The sequence below is a fragment of the Phyllostomus hastatus genome, unplaced genomic scaffold (genome assembly GCF_019186645.2).
Source record: "Phyllostomus hastatus isolate PE091 unplaced genomic scaffold, TTU_PhHast_1.1 phas_scaffold_585, whole genome shotgun sequence".
Classification (NCBI taxonomy): Eukaryota; Metazoa; Chordata; class Mammalia; order Chiroptera; family Phyllostomidae; genus Phyllostomus; species Phyllostomus hastatus.
Window position 1 is genome coordinate 27,332,088 of NW_025334037.1, and position 15,474 is coordinate 27,347,561.

General features: G+C 53.6%; 1 protein-coding gene across 2 annotated transcripts in view; it reads right to left on the reverse strand.

Annotated features, from left to right (window-relative positions):
• Window positions 1-7,750: 7,750 nt before the first annotated feature.
• SYT13 (synaptotagmin 13) overlaps window positions 7,751-15,474 on the reverse strand; it is a 37,961-nt gene continuing 30,237 nt past the window's right edge. Inside the window, exons 5-6 of one of the 2 annotated variants that reach the window (XM_045825825.1) lie at window positions 13,509-13,638; window positions 7,751-11,688 (exon numbers count right to left, since the gene is read on the reverse strand). In XM_045825825.1, the coding sequence (XP_045681781.1) occupies window positions 11,384-11,688; window positions 13,509-13,638 (435 nt within the window). In that variant the 3' untranslated portion in view covers window positions 7,751-11,383. The remainder of the gene's footprint in view (window positions 11,689-13,508; window positions 13,639-15,474) is intronic. The other variant, XM_045825826.1, reaches the window with a different exon arrangement.

Consider the following 15,474-nt stretch of genomic DNA (forward strand, 5'->3'; position numbering starts at 1 on the left):
AAAACCCTTGGGTCAAGGCCAGTGTCAACCCCGTACCTTCTAAGAGAGCTGGGAGCACGAGCTGCCGCTAGCAGCACGTGGCTCCCTGCGGCTGTGTGCTGGGCCAGGGTCTGGAACAGAAAGGATGAGCTCCTTGGAGGGTCTTGGAGTTTGGCAGGTCGCCGCTCCAACTCTGGGTGCCAGGCCGTGTCAGACACCCCAGAGGCTGCTTTGCCTTGGGAGGGGGAGTAACCAGGGAATAATTGGGGCGACACACCACTCACACAGGGGCTTCTCTCAGCCTGGGTGCTCCCAGGAGGCTCAGCACTTTCGTTCTGTGAATGGCGCACGTGGTTGCCCGCGATTCCTATAGCGGGCACTTCCCACTCTCTGCTTCCTCGGGAGGGCCCCTGAGCCGATGGGGCCCTCGGGGTCTGGTCTGGGGAGACACGTGCTTGGCTGGCCCGGCTTCCCTTCTGTGCGTATGGAAGACTGGCTGGGCGGTTCTCGCGTCCCAGGTGTGGTGGCTTCACCCGGGCTCAGGAGTGAGTTACAATGGCTTACAATACAGTGTCTGTGTCTCTGGGCTCGAGGCTTGTCCTAACTGGGCTGGCTGATTAGCGGCTTTCTTTGGCTTCTGGGCAGCGTGAGAAGCGAGGTGAGGTTTGGGGCCAGTTGCCCTGTGATGAGAACAGTGCGGGTCTCCTCAGTGGAGGAAAAAGACCCATTGCTGTCTGTAGAATCTGTGCAACCTGAGGGCTCCTCTGTCCTGCCTACAACTCTTGCTGTGTCAGAATCCCTAAGTCTTGATGGTCTGGTTGAATGTGAGTACAGGCATCTGACTGAAACGCCAGCTTTTTTTTTTCCCTTTTTAAATGACAGAGGGCACCATTCTGTAGTGCTGGGTGGACCCTTATTTCCTCATCCTCACTGGAGAATGAAAACAGGTTCCAGCCCCAGGGGCCTGGATACCTGAGTTCAGGGCAGGGGGAGGTCTTGGCACCAGCCCCTCCTACGTGTTTCCATGTGGAGGCCTCCTGCCCAGCCTCGCTCCTCCCTTTGATTAGTTTCTGTTGACCCTTCAGTTTGGAGGAAGGGCCTTGTCATTGTTTAAGGTAAGGTCTAAATACTTCCCGTGTGCTCAGAAGCGATGCCAGAAAAGAAAAACCAGGGAGAAGCGTGTAGAGTGCTGGAAACGATCATGGAGACATGGAAGCGGACTGCAGACAGGGCCCAGCCTGGGCGCGGGGCTGGAGGCATCTTACGCTGGCTGCTCACCTGGAACCTCGTGGGGTCCAGGGGGTGGCCTGGGGGGTGCGGTGAAACAGAAATTCCCTTCCAGGTTCCTCACCCCTCCTTTTTCCTCCCACCCCCTCTGGGAGCAGCAATTCTGTGTCTGGAGCTTGTTGAAGCTTGCAGTGTGGGTTGATTTCCGAGCAGAATTCGTGTTTTTTCTTGGTCCTGACACCCAGTTTGGGTGGAAGGCTCCAGACTCACTGAATCTCACACCCCCTCCCTTCTTCAATGGGCAGACCCTGCCAGGCCGGCCTGGGACAGCCCAAGTGGGGAGGGCAGGTGAGCACGGGACAGTTCCATTCCAGATGCCGGCCTCCTGGAGGCTGCGCTGGGCCTTAGGCTCTAGTCTGGTCTTGAGAGGGAAGATTGTGTCAAGAGACATCCGGGGCCCTTTTTCTGCTTGGAGGAAGGCTCTCTGTTCCGGGAGCTCTAGCTGAGTGAGTGGAGCTGTGATATTTTATGGAGCCTTTGAGGCGATCTTTGTGTGTTAGCCAGAGGGAGAAAAAGTGCCCTTTGGGGAGGAAAATGGTACGGCCCTCCTCTTCCATCGGGCTCTCCCCCGACCCCTATCCCTTCGAGTGGTATCACCCTGGAAATACCTATGCAATCCAGTCTCCCTAGGAGAGTGCATAGAAGCAGGGGTATGTGCAGTGTATAATACAAATGCTACAGCATATATATTGTATATATGGACATATGCAGTACGTATACACAGAGTAAGAGATTGAATCACGTCTATATATCTATAAATAATATCCTATATATTTATACATTTCTATGTTTTAAATAGATTTAAAAATAGAGTCTATAGAGAGCTGGGAGAGCAAGGGGAAAGCCTGTGTTGTGCGAAGAGGGAGGAGGCAGAGCCTTTGCAGGGGGCGACGAGGGAGCTAAGGAGGCAGGGTTCGCTGGGAACGGGGCCTCCTGCCCGGAGCGGTGGAGAGGAGAGGACCTGGGTCCCGGCCCTCTCCGTGCACTTTCTCTCCTTCACTACAGGCTTGGTCTGCGGTCGGAAGGAGATACTCACCCCTTGAGCTCCAGCTCAAACACCCCCTCCACCCCCCTCCAAGCCTATGGCTGGTGGTCTCTGCTGCTTGGCAGTAGGACGGGATCACTGACCTACAGTGTAGGGACCACTGCACAATTTCCCCCAAATACTCTGCCCCCAGGAATCAGCAGCATCGAAGGCCATAGAAAAGATGCAAATTGGACCAAGAGTGGTCCAGGAAAGATGCCGCCTGCCCCCCTTGTGTGCTTCTACTGGCCCCTAGAGGCCAAACCTCCAAAGTACAGCGCCCTGGCCTCCCTCACCTCCTCCATCACTGTCTGCCAGGGCCCTGGAGAAGTGAAGCGGGCAGCGTGAGCATCGCCGCCCTGCGCCGCCCACCATCCAGAGGCTTTCCGGCCAGGGCACGGGGCATCTGCTAACCAGGAAGGGCGGGAGAGAGATATCCGCACACTCATGACTTCAGTAGCAATTCAAGTTCAGATGCAGGGCTTTGGCCCGGCCCACTTTGCACAGCTGCTGCTGCTGCTGGCTGTACTCAGGACAATGCTCTTCCCTCTCCCGCACGGAGGCCCATGGACCCCCTCACCTCACCGCCACCCTAACAGACAGGTTTAGTTCACATACACTGTTCTGATTCTGTGACTCAAGGCAGAGGCTGAGCCGGACGCCCCATGACGGAGGGCTGGCGCGGCCCCGACGGGATCAGAAGCCCATTCACTTCCAGGTTTCTCTCCGTTAGTTGCGTTTCCCCGGAGGTGGGGGCGGAGGGGCTGTGGGGTTGCAGATGAAGAGAGGCGAGGGTAGCGGCTGAATCCTCTGCTCTCCAGACCAGCCTCTTGCCTTTTGGCTCTCCCGTCTCCAAGCCCCCTCTGACCCGCTGCCCTACTCCTCCCCACCATCCTACCAACGGACCTCAGTTTCCAGCAGACCCACCCCTATACCTGCAGGCGGGGTGGGTCTGTTCTGCCAGTGCCCACTGCCTCCCCTCCACGTCGGCCTGGGTCTCTTTGAGCCACAGCTAGCTGCCAGCCGGGTCTTGGAACGCCCTCCAGGGCCTGGCTCAAGAGAGGCCGGGCCCGGCCCGAGCCTTCCTCCCGCTGAGGTGGATCAGACCCACGGCCAGGGGACGGGCATCCCCGGGCAGCAATCCCACAATGCACTGTACCTCAGAGAGAGCAGCCACGGGGCATCAAGGGCACCGGGCCCTCTGTCCGAGGACAGCCGGTCACAGCACTGCTCACAGAAAGACAAGGCCAGGCTGCCGGCGGCCCCCCTCGGGCCTCACTTTGTCTGTCTCTCGGGAAGAGCCAGCAGCCTGATTCAGCCTTCTTCAGCCCCTGTCTCTCTCCTTCCCTCCACCCCCACGCGGCCGAACCATTTCATTTCAGTCATAAAGGAAAACTGTAGTGGGGGTGGGGTGACATACCTAGGAGTCTGTTATCACATACATATTAATATGTTAATACTTTCTTTCTTAAAAAAAAGAAAAAAAACCCTTGATGTTATTATTTTGCAGACTACGCTTTATAGTACCTGTGTGACGGGACCTAGAACACTGGATACAAATAGAGCTGTGTTGGTTTATCATAATCTGTACGCGGAAACTTTCCTTTTGTCATATTATCCTTGTAATGTAAGGAGATTGTTAATAAAAGCATTTAAATGGACTCACCAAGGTCGAATCCCTGCCTGCTTGCCTCTGTCCCTGGCCCGTTTTCGGGGCAATTCAGAATGGGTCACGTGTCAAGGCCTCTGGAGTCCGCCTGGGAGCTGTCTGCTGCCCGGTTAGAAGGGACTGGGAGAGGCCTTGAGCTGCTTCCTGGCATTCTCGCTCTTCTTTCGTTCAAGTCCACTTCCAGCGGGTGACTTACATGCCTCATCTACTGGTCAGACGAGAGGAGGTGTAACTGAAACCGTCAAACACAAACCTACCTGCCCCCCGCTCCACCCCCAGTGCATTTATCCACAAGAATCTCTTGCAGGAAACACAGATCTGCTGCAGAGAAAAGGTTGCTCTAACTCTCCCTCCGCTGCCTTCCATGGTTGGGTCTCCACTTACTGGCCAGGTCCCTGGGGGAGGGGTCTTTCCCCAGTAGTTTGCTAATGGTGCCGGTATGGGGTGGGCGATAAGTGATATTTTATCCAGATGGTTTTAGAAAGAAGATGGGCCTAAGTTTAATGAAGACACAGAAAAGTGTTTTTAGTTTTTCCTCCCAGGTGTGAGTCTCCACCCACCCCCACCCCTTCTGGCTTCCTGTCACTGGCCTTCCCTGTCCCTGGCCTTCCCTGTCCCTTTCCTTAACCTCTGCCTTCCTGGCACCTGCTAGCATGTGTCCCGTGCAGCACCTGGAGGGCCCCACAATTGGTCAGTCAGAGGCTCCCTGCTGTGAAAGCCACCCCTTAGTCCCCATGGAACACTCTGGCTCTCTCCTTTTCCCAGAGGAGGAGTCAGGGAGGAGGGAGCAAAGCGGCACAGCTGTCCTGTCTAGCCAGCCCAGGCGAACCAGGGCCAGCCTCGTCCCACTGCTAGCCGTGTTGATCTGGCCCACACCTGCAGCCGCATCTGGAGTGTGCTCACGACTTCAGCGCTGGGAAGCAAGGAAAGGAAAGACCCTCCATCTGTGCTTGGGAAGTTGGTCTCCCTGAAGCAGGTCTTGGAGGGAGTGAGAAGGGGGTGAGGACTCGCCCACACTCTTCCCTCCCTCTTTTCTCCAGCTACTCCTTGCCTCCCTCTCTAAGGTTCAAAGAGCCAGTTGTGTTCACCTTGGAGAGAAACTTAGGAGAGGAACTGGCTGCCTGAAGATTTGTAGGCTGCTATGTGACAATTTCTAGAGTGGTCCAGGTAGCATGTTGAAGCTACTGCCTTTGCATCTGTTACCTTTCTAAGAAAGAGCCCGGGCCCCTGGGTCAGAGCCTGGACTTTAAGGTTAGAGCTGTGTCAGCTTCAGATCCTCCCTCCGCCTCTTACAGGTGGTGAGATCTGGGACCAGTCCCTTACCTGAGCCTGTGTCTTCAGGGCTGCACGCAGAGCAGTGGTTAGTACGTGCTGACTCTTTCTCATTACTATCATTATTGCTACCTCTTGGATCAGATGAAGTAGGTGCTAGGAAGTGGTGGGGGTGCCTTCTTTTACCCAGAATCCCTGGGGCTCCCCTGAGCGAGGGGTTGCCTGTGACTTTTTCATACAGAGCTACTGACATCTGTTCCGACGGCCGAGGTGGACGCTTCTGCCTGAACGGAGCTCACGTTTTCCTTCCCAGCCTGGGAAGGTGTCCTCTGGCACCTGCTGCTTCAGTGACTCTTCTCACCTGGCTCTGGAGGGAAAAGGGGCTGCACAGAGAGTTCATTGTTTGGTTTTGGGCCAGAAAGACAGGTTCCTCCTTGCTTGTCCCAGGTTCGTATCCCTGGGTTTCTGAAACAAGATTTCTGCCATCACCCACTTGCCAGTGGGAAACTGGGAGGGGAAACCGTGCTTCAGGCTGGGCCGCGCTGAGAGGAGACACACCCAGCTGGGGAGGAGCCCCCACAGGGCCCTGATCACACAGTGGCCACCGCTGGACCTGTTTTCATGGCGATGTCTGGCTTCCAACCTGCAAGACTGGCTTCCTGCCCCCTCCTCCCAGGTAGGCACCTGCCTCCCTCTCTGACTTGGGGAAGCTGCTGATGTTTCCATTACAAATCATCTGTGCTGGCTCACCTCAGGAGAGGAAGGAGGGGAGCACGGGGGCAGCTCCCCCACACTCACACCAAGAAAATGCCCAACCCTCTAAACGCAACCGCAGCTACCTCCTGTGGCTCTCTCCTTGCCAGCATCTGCCCTGGGAGGGAGCCCGAGCAGGTGCTAGGGATCTGAGCTCCTGCAATGGCGGTGCCTCCAACTGGCTCTAGAAAAACAGAAACTCTTCGGTGGAAAATTACCACGGGCTCCAAGAGCAATTAAGAAAATGGGAAGAGACTGACTCAGAGCTTCAGGGGACGTTGCATATACATTGTCTGGAGGAGTAGGTGGCCGTCAGCAAGGGCTGCCAGAAGATGCCAGGGAGCGTGACCACCGCAGGGCAGGGAGGGCAGGGGCACATACACGTGGGTTTCCCGTGGAATTGGAGGCCAAAATATGTGTGAAAGGCTCCTTGCTGCCAGTCTAGATCACAGGATCACAAAATACTAAATCTTAACTCTAGAAGGGACCTTAGTGATCGTTGGGTCCAAATTCATCTTACAGACGTGGAAACTGAGGCCAGAGGTAAGTGGCCTGTGACACAGCCAAGCTGGGCTGCACTTCTCGGCTCCCAAATGCAGCACTCTGGACTTGGTTTGCGTGCCAGAAGAGTTTGTTCAAGGCAATTCAGTGGAAAGCCTTGTGTAAAGTAATTAATGAACTCTTCTTCCCTCTCCCATGTCTCTTTTATATAAATCCATAGTCTAATATATTAGTTTTGTGGTCTGTGGGCCATCTACATAGTTACCTATGAAACATAGTTTATATAATGTTTGGCTATGCAGGATAAAACCCACGCCTCCTATTTTATTATGAAAATAAAAATTCTGAATTTTGCCCTGGCCGGTATGGCTCAGTGGATTGAGTGCTGGCCTGAGAACCAAAGGGTCACCCATTCGATTCTCAGTCAGGGCACATGCCTGGGTTGTGGGCCAGGTTCCCAGTGGGGGCCACGTGAGAGGCAACCACATTGATGTTTCTCTCCCTGTCTTTATCCCTCCCTTCCCCTCTCTCTAAAGGTGGATAAATGAAATCTTTTTTAAAAATCCTGAATTTTGAAATGCATCCTCTGCCCCTGGCTTAACGCCAGAGACTCTTCCCCCAGACACCAGGACAGCAGTGGTCACCAGGAGGCCCTGGGTGACAGAACTCCAGGAGTCCCCTTGTCCCCGCCCACCATCTGGAGTGCAGGGTTGCGGGTAGGGGGTGGGTACCATTGGCTCCTGGACTGACTCTTCCGGAGATTTTGTTTTGGGAATATTAGAGAAAGAGAAGTCTCTAGTTTCCAACCGATACTGATTTTTCTTCTCAACAGTGGGGTCAAAGCCCCCGGATCACTCGCACCCCCACTGGTAGGCGGCCCCTTTGACTCAGTGCACATGTGCAAGCCCATCAAGGTGCATGCGCACACAGCATGATCCGTGATCTAGCATTCCACTCACTCCTAGGTAGTTATCTCAGAAATACACACTTGTGAACAAGGAGACACGCACAAAAATGGTCATAGTAGTCCTGTAACAGGGAGAGAGAGAGAGAGAGAGAGAGAAGAAAACATCTAAATGTACATCAACAATCAAATGGGATTGTGGTACACTCATAAAATGGAATATTATAAAGAAACAAAAATTTAATGAACTAGAGCTACATATATCTATATAAATAAAGCTCAGATTTTTAATGTGGAGCAAAAACAGTACAATAAAATTTAAATGAAGTTTAAAGTGCACAAAAATACTCGATGGTGCCCAGGGTTTACGTATACATGCAGTAAAAAGGATAAAGAAATGCTTGGGGCGAGAAATCTCAAAATCGTCTCCTCAGTAACGGGCTGGAGGAACTTCAATGGTATTTGTCAAGTTTTATAAAACTTGGCAGTGCTTCATCAGTGTTTATCAAACTGCTGTCTCTGCATTTTATATGTCTCAGGTGTGCAGCGAAAAGAAACCACCAGGCCACTAACCCAGTTGGAAATTATTTATTTACCACTGAAAGCGTTTTTGCTCCAAAGTGTGACACCAGACATATTGACTACCACGTCTCATGCTTCTTTTTGTGCTTCGGTTCATAATCGCAAACAAACACACATGTAGCATCGACAACAGGACACACGGGCGGCAGAAACAAGTCACAGGGGCTGCATCGTTCTCTGGGTGGTCCTCACCTCAGTGCAGCTTAGGCTCCAGCTGCCTGCCACCCAAAACTCTGAACATCGCAAAGGAATTGCCCTTGAAGAACTGTTCCCCCACCTTGCTCTCTACATGGCGTCGTTTGGGGTGATTTGTCCGTCAACCCACACCAAGAGTCATTCCTCAAATTGAAATGGACAGACACATGCAAGGTCTTGATCAATAGGCACTCGACAAATAGATATTGATTTGACGTACGAAGTAGACTCACAGATTAATGCAAGTGGACTCCCAATTCTCTGTCCCCGTCACCAAACCTAGGAAAGAACCGGACAGCCTTGTGGGTGACAGCCCAGTCTGCGATGGCTTCTAACTTTATTGTCGCCTCCACCTCAATGCCCATCTTGGAAAATACTCCCTGGCAAAGTGCACGGTGCTCCTTCCAAAAAGATCAGGTGTGCTCGTGCCCGGCCAATTACTCTGCAAATTGCCACTGTTTCTTGTACAAGGTAAACTGATGCAAAGATTACCGAAGTTGTTTGATTTGTCAGTCTGATGTCTCTGGGTAATATAGAATTCACCAAGACAAAGTTTGGGTGAAAAAGCACAGCGACAATATTCTCTTTGATCATCGATGACATTTCCTCGAGCTACAAATTGTCATCGGGTGAATGATGATACCCAATGTCATGAATTTCCAGGCCAACTGAGATTTCTTGAGAAGTCAGCTAGGACTCTGGTTTTTGTGCCACTTGCAGTGTCCTTTGCTGTCTACTCCCCTGTCCACACTTTATTCATTAATTCATTCAATAAATTTCACTGAGGGCCCACACACCAGCTGCATTCTAGGTGCTCAGAGCACACCAGTGAATGCACCAGACAAACACCCCTGTAACACCGATCATGTTTCTCTTTATGCCTGCCAAGAGAGGTGACAGCTGACACCTATGATGTTCTGCGGCGGCACTGGACTCTTATTAGGGGCAACCTTTAATTGACTCTGGAAAACGAAACCTCTGAGATCCAAAGAACTGAACGCCTCATGGTGGAATGACTGAGGGTGGAGTTGATGTTTCTGGGATCAGAGACCCTACCCAACCCGCCTCAACCTCCTTTGGTGTAACGGTAAGCCAGGTGCTTAGATTCACAAGGAAGTGGAACCGTGTTTCCTGATTTTAAGCCTAGAATCCAGATTTTTCCAGATTGGAGTAGCTGATGTTACCAAGAAGAGAGTACAGCTTATACGGGGAATATCTTGTTCTCTTTTAGCCACGCCAACCAAAAAAGGGAGAGCAGAGTGATGGGGAGGGTGTCTCAAAAACATGATAAAAGAAATCACTAACAAATGTTTTTTTGCCTAAAAAAACTTGACAGGCAGTGGTCAACCTTAGTGATCAAGAGTTCCAACGATCTGTAAGATTTCCCCACTAAAGAGGGGTTAGATACTTTCTGTGTTTCTTTGGAGGGGGTGTGGGGTAGAAGTTGCTTCTCATGCCTTTCTACTTCTGCAGAGAAAGGAAACATGATAACTAAGGGTGACGAGGCCCCTGCTCAAACTCTCAGGGAGAGGCCAAACAGGACTTGCCTCGCTGAGGGTCGAGAGATCGCCCTTACCCATACTGCCTAGGAATTCTCTTCCAGATCAGGACTTGGGTGACATCAGAAGGTCCGGAGTTTGGACATCGGTATTAAGGAGCCCAAATGCAGAATTCATGGCTCTGGAAATGCATGGGACGGTTCTGCCCTTGCCAGTCATGGTGAGCTGCCAGCTTCAAGCTTAAAGACGATCTGCTGGTGGCCTCAGGGTTTGGTTCTAGCCAGTGACCGCCCACAGCTGTTGAGTACTCTTTCATTTGCCACGTGGGTCGCACAGACGGAGCCGCCACGTCGTCAGTCCTGCCCGTCGGGTGGCCGACAAGAGAACCCAGGAGTCCGGCTCAGGGGCAGACGTTACACCCACTCCACAAGGCTCATAACTTGGTTACCCATGTGGACAGCTATCTGGGGTCATAAGGGAGGGATCTGAGACCTCACTGCTGGCTGGTTCCTGATTTTATAGTGACAGGCCCTGGAAACGGAAGTGGGAGGCACATTTGTAAAAGCCTTTGTTTCCTACTTCCAGTTATCTTCTCTCTCCGCCGCCACAGAGCCAGACGTAATAGGCTGAATGAACACATGCCCCTCCCCAACTACATGCTTCCCGACGTGGCTGGACTGCTGGAAGGGATGGGTCGGTCTCAGAGGGTCACCATGGTGATGCTGGTGGATGTGACAATGAGCGCCCAATGACTAATGGGGGGACCCCACCTGCATGTGGTCAAGAAAGTTCCCCCCCGGAATATAATATACACTGATTTTGAGGTAAAACAAGAAAGTTTTCAATAAAAAGTACAAATTCAATCCAAGAGCACGATCTGAAAAGCACAAATGAAAATATTAAGAATTAAGATCATTAAATGTAAAAAACACAGAGGCTTCCAAATTTCACGCTGATGGCAGAGATGTCCAGACCTGGAACTGGCTGCCCCAGGGTGTCGGGTCCCAGCAGGGACTGTGGAAACCTGTCTGGAATGTCGTAGGAGGGGTTTGTCCTGGTGCAGCGCTCCGACCTCTGCATCCAAACTGGATGTGCTTGTTCAGAAGCCAGGCTCCCGGGGCCCGATTCGGAGCCTCTGCAGGCGGGCCCGGGGATCTGCTGGTGAGGTCTCCACACTCTAAGGCCCGAGGACTGCTGGGTCGCTGCTGCCTGGGCACCGGAGCCCGGCTTCACGCCGCCCGAGATTTCACCCCGCCCCGACACGCTCTAATTCTACGAGTTGATCCAGAACACTTTCATTTGCTTTATCATTTTTGAAATGCTCATTTTTAAAAAGCCACATTCTTTGCACCCATTACTCCTCAAATTCAGCTTTCTCTGCACCTGCACTGACCTCTCCCCACCCCTAGCTGCAAAACCCGCACAAGGGCTGTATTTGGTTAGTGTCTCTTCAGTGTCACAGAGGAGCAAAGTGCGTTCCTCAGTGTGACCCAAATGTCCACATGCTGCCCTGCCCTGCCCTGCCCTGCCCTGCTGTGTCTTGCTCGTGTTTTAGAAACAGGAGTGGGATGAGCGAGGATTGGTGTCCTGGCCTTCGCAAACGCATCTGTCTTCCGGGTGTCAGAATGAGGATGTGGCACAAAGAGAAGGTCGCAGAGGACAGCTGAGACCGAAGGGGCAGGGCTGAGCCCAAGAAGGGAGGTGGCCCAGGAAGCCGGCTACAGGTGCAGCTGGTGCCACATGGCGATCTGTCGGCGTGGGTTTTTGAGCATCTCTTCCCAGTGGCTGCGCTCGGAGCCCGAGGCGTGCAAGCCCAGGCTGCAGCAGCCCAGCACGCAGCTCGGCCCCTCCTCCTCCTGGCCCAGCACCTCCAGCTCCACGCTGGAGGCCTGCAGCAGGTCATCGGGCAGCTCGAACATGATCATCTCATTCCACACGGGATTGATCTTGTGCTTGGCTCGTTTCGTCTGCTTCTTCTTCAGCTTCCGAGCTTGGTGCTTTAAGGTCACCTTGACAGAGACATCTGGGGAGGGACAGAGGGGAAAGAGACAGAGGGAAGGGTCAAGAGTGAACTTCTGGGTTGTGGCGAGGCCCAGGGAAATGCTCTCTCTTAGAGATGGAGAGAAAGGGTCTCTGGCTCAGGATCTGCACTGAGACGCCTTCTCTGTGTGCCCTGCCCCCACCACGGGTCAGGTACTAATTCAACAATTATTAAATGTCCACTGTATAGCAGATACTGGTCTAGACACGGGAATACAGCAAAAGTTCCTGCCTAATGGAATGAATAGTATGGAAAACAGACAATGGCATTAAGGCTGGCCATTGGGTGGTCCGTGATTGTGTCATGCCAGGGGACAGCCAGGGGACACCCTTTGCCATTAGGCTCTCTAAGTGCCCATATGTCCCACATCAAGCCAGGCCCAGGACAATGGCTCAGATGTCCTGCGGCTGGATTACAAACTCAGTGCAGAAAAACAAAGCCATCCGATGTCTTCCTGCCCTTGGTCCTCTATCCAAGCAGTTTTGTCTATTATTAGGCTCGTAGGTCACCTGCTGGCTGGATGAGTTCTTCTCCTCTGCTCTTCTGTAGGTGTTACTTGAGGACTCTGCCTTCCCGTGGAGGGTGAGGGCAGGCTGCCTCGGCCCCCATGGGGACGGCGGCACCGAGAGAGCTGTGAGCCCTCCGCCCAGAAATCCGTCTGCCCCTCCCCTCAGGGACACAGGCCACCGTTACAGGGCTCGGCACCCAGATTACATTTCATTAGTCAATGTTTCCAAAACTACTGTGAGAATAACTGTTCCTCTGCATTTACTGCTGTAATTACCCCTGCCCGGGCGGGGGCAGTTTGTTATTTCAGCACGTGTGTGAGAGACGGAGCGCCGCACTGTGCGTGCCCGACCAGAGCTGCTGAAACAAAGCAGGAGGCAAAGGGCCACCCGGAGTGGAGGAGGGAAAAGCAGTGGGCTCTGACTTTCGGCTCAGGAGTCTGGGAGCAAGACCAACGATTCTGATTTTACTCACCCATGAGGTTTTTCTCAAAGATTCTAAACACCAGGACACTTCTTTATTTGTCCCCTGCTGTAAATATCTGTTTATTTATAGCCTGCCATGAGCGCTTGGCCCCGGGTCCTGGTCCCGCACGGCTAATCAGGGATGCTTTCTCGCTCTGGCAAGAGGACCTGCTTGGCAACCCCCGACTTGGAGTCTGGGCTGAGGGATCCAGGAGGAGAAACCGAGGCTTCCAGAACAGTGAAGGGATGTTTATTTGGGTATATGGGGCACGGACGCCCTAAGCTTCAGGCCGCCTCAGCCCATGAGCCCACACACCTTCTGCCGTCACCCACACTCAGCTGGTGTGGGGGTGGCAGGTTGGCAAAGGCTGGGAAGCGAGAAGAGACTGGGGTGGGTATGGGGAGCACAGGGGTGGCTTAGCTTAGACAGGAGAAGGGGAACCTGGGCTTCTCCACACCTGCCCATAAGGTGGGCCCGGCCAGGTCTGGGTGACAAGGTCAGGGCCAAGTTCCCACTACAGCCCGGATACGCCACTCCATGGCTACAACCTGACCCTGGGCTTCTACGACCAGGGGTAGGACCGGTTCTCCTCGCGGTGGATCTCCAAGCTCGGGAGTCCCCGGTAGGTAGTGGGCTTGGCCAAGGAGTACACGGATGTGAACTTAAAGACGAGAATGTGCCCTTTAAAAATTAATTTGTGAGCTTGGGGAGGAGGACACAGCTGAGACCAACTCCACAAACGTGCTCATGCCCCACCTCCCCGCTCACCTGTCCCGTTGTCTTCCGGGCGCCCCCTCCCTCCGCACACACTCCCCTCACACCTCACTCACCCTTCCCCAGGAGCTCCTTGGACTGGCTAGAGTGGAGGTTCTTGGCCTTGATCAGCACGACCAGGAGGCGGTTGGCAGCCGGGAGGTAGCTGATGGAGAGAAGGACCTCTCCAGTGCCGGCGGAGGGCTCCTGAAACAGGCAGGAGAGTGAAGAGACAGCTTCACCGAGGGCGGTTTCTGCCCCAGCCCCTAAGGCCAAGGCCAAGGTCAGGGTCACACTGCTCGTACCCAGCTGGCATCCTGGATACCATTTACCCATCGACGCTGGCTTCACCACCCTTTGCAGAAGGGAAGGGGGCGCAAAAGAATTCTATGTAGCACCTATTTCAATAAGAGTTGGTTTCGTTTGTCACCAAATGTGATTTTCCTTATATTCAAATGCAACATATAAAGCAGATCAAAGAGATGCCGCTCAGGAGGTGGCAGGGGCCCCCTCTCACCCTTCACTTGCCCCTGCCCCACAAGCCCCTAGGGCATCCTTACAGATCACTAGGGTTCTGGGGAGCACAGCTGGGGAACCACTGCTCTCACCCCTCAGGTTCCTGGGGCAGAGAGGACCTGTGGTTCCTCACTCAGAAAAGATCATTCCTTCCGGCCCCTACAGTGCTGAGAGAGTCGATACTGTCATGTACTAACGCTGGGCAGGGCCTGGCCTTGTCAACAGAATGGCCAGCTATGTCAACAAGAAGGCGGGCGCGCGATGTTAGGTGACGTGCCAGAGACCGCAGGCAATAACTGCGCACGGCAGGAGGCGCGGAGCCCTCTGAGAAGCGTCCAGCACGTCTACCCCGTCTGCAGGTTTACAGAGCGTCTGCACTGAAATTCCTGCAAGCATTTGTTGGGAATTTCAATGAATCCGCAGAGGGACAAATGTGACCAAAAGAGCCACTACAGAAGGCGGAAGCCTGTCACAGGCCAAAGGTAGTGTTAAGAGTACAGAGTCTAGAACCAGACCAGCTGGGTCTGAGTTCCAACCCTACCATTTGTTGGCTGTGTGACCTCGGGCAAGTAACTTAACTTCCCCAAGCCTCTACTTCCTCATCCGTAAAATGGAAATAATAGCATCAGCCAATGGGGTGGTAGAAGCTAAATGACAATATTTAATGGCTTAGAACAGTGCCTGACGCACTAAGCACCCTGGAACTGTTTGCTCTATCCCCATCCGTTATCAAGGGAGGATGATCACTGCCTCTCGGGATGAAGCGGGAACGTTGTTTTTGGGTGAATGGGGGCCGGCCTGGGCTCTGGGAGTGAGGCGGGACAGAGGGGCTGGCCAGCCCTCTGCCTTTCACGCAGGAAAAACATCTTCAACACGACCCTGACACCCAGCGAGCCGTAAGTGACTAGCGATATGACGAAATGATCTGGGAGCGGCCGGGAACGTCGGCGAGGACGTGAGTAAGAGCATCTGACGTTGATTACACAGGCACCGTGAGCCGGGCGCAACTGCTCTATCTGTCACCCTGGGCTGTGAACTCCACAAAGCCCTGCCCGACGGCCAGTACACGGTGACACACAATAAACACTTGTGAGGGAGAAGGGTAAGATGTCCCATTTAATCTTGGCGACAACCCGAAGAGCAACACTGGCTTCATTCCCTTTTGAGGTGTAAGACCCTGATGCTCACTCAGGGCACGCCGCTGCCTGAGGTCATGTAGCCACAGACGGCAAGCTGAGCCTTGAGCGGGGGTCCGGCGTGACAGCAAAGCCCAAGTCCTAACCCCAGTGCCCCTCAATGTCCTCGGAGTGTGCTGCAGACTCTCTCTTCAGGGAGGGGACTGAGGCCCGGGGGCTTGTCCAGGCGCCCAGGGGGTGGCAGCAGAGCTGGATGGGCACCAGCCTCCTGATTCAAGGGCACTTATTGGAGGTTCACAGTTGGCCTGGGCAGTAGCTGCAAGGTGAGAAGGTTTCAGCGCTCCCCTCCCTACCAGACCAGGTGAAAGGAACCTGGGCCTGTTAGCGCGTT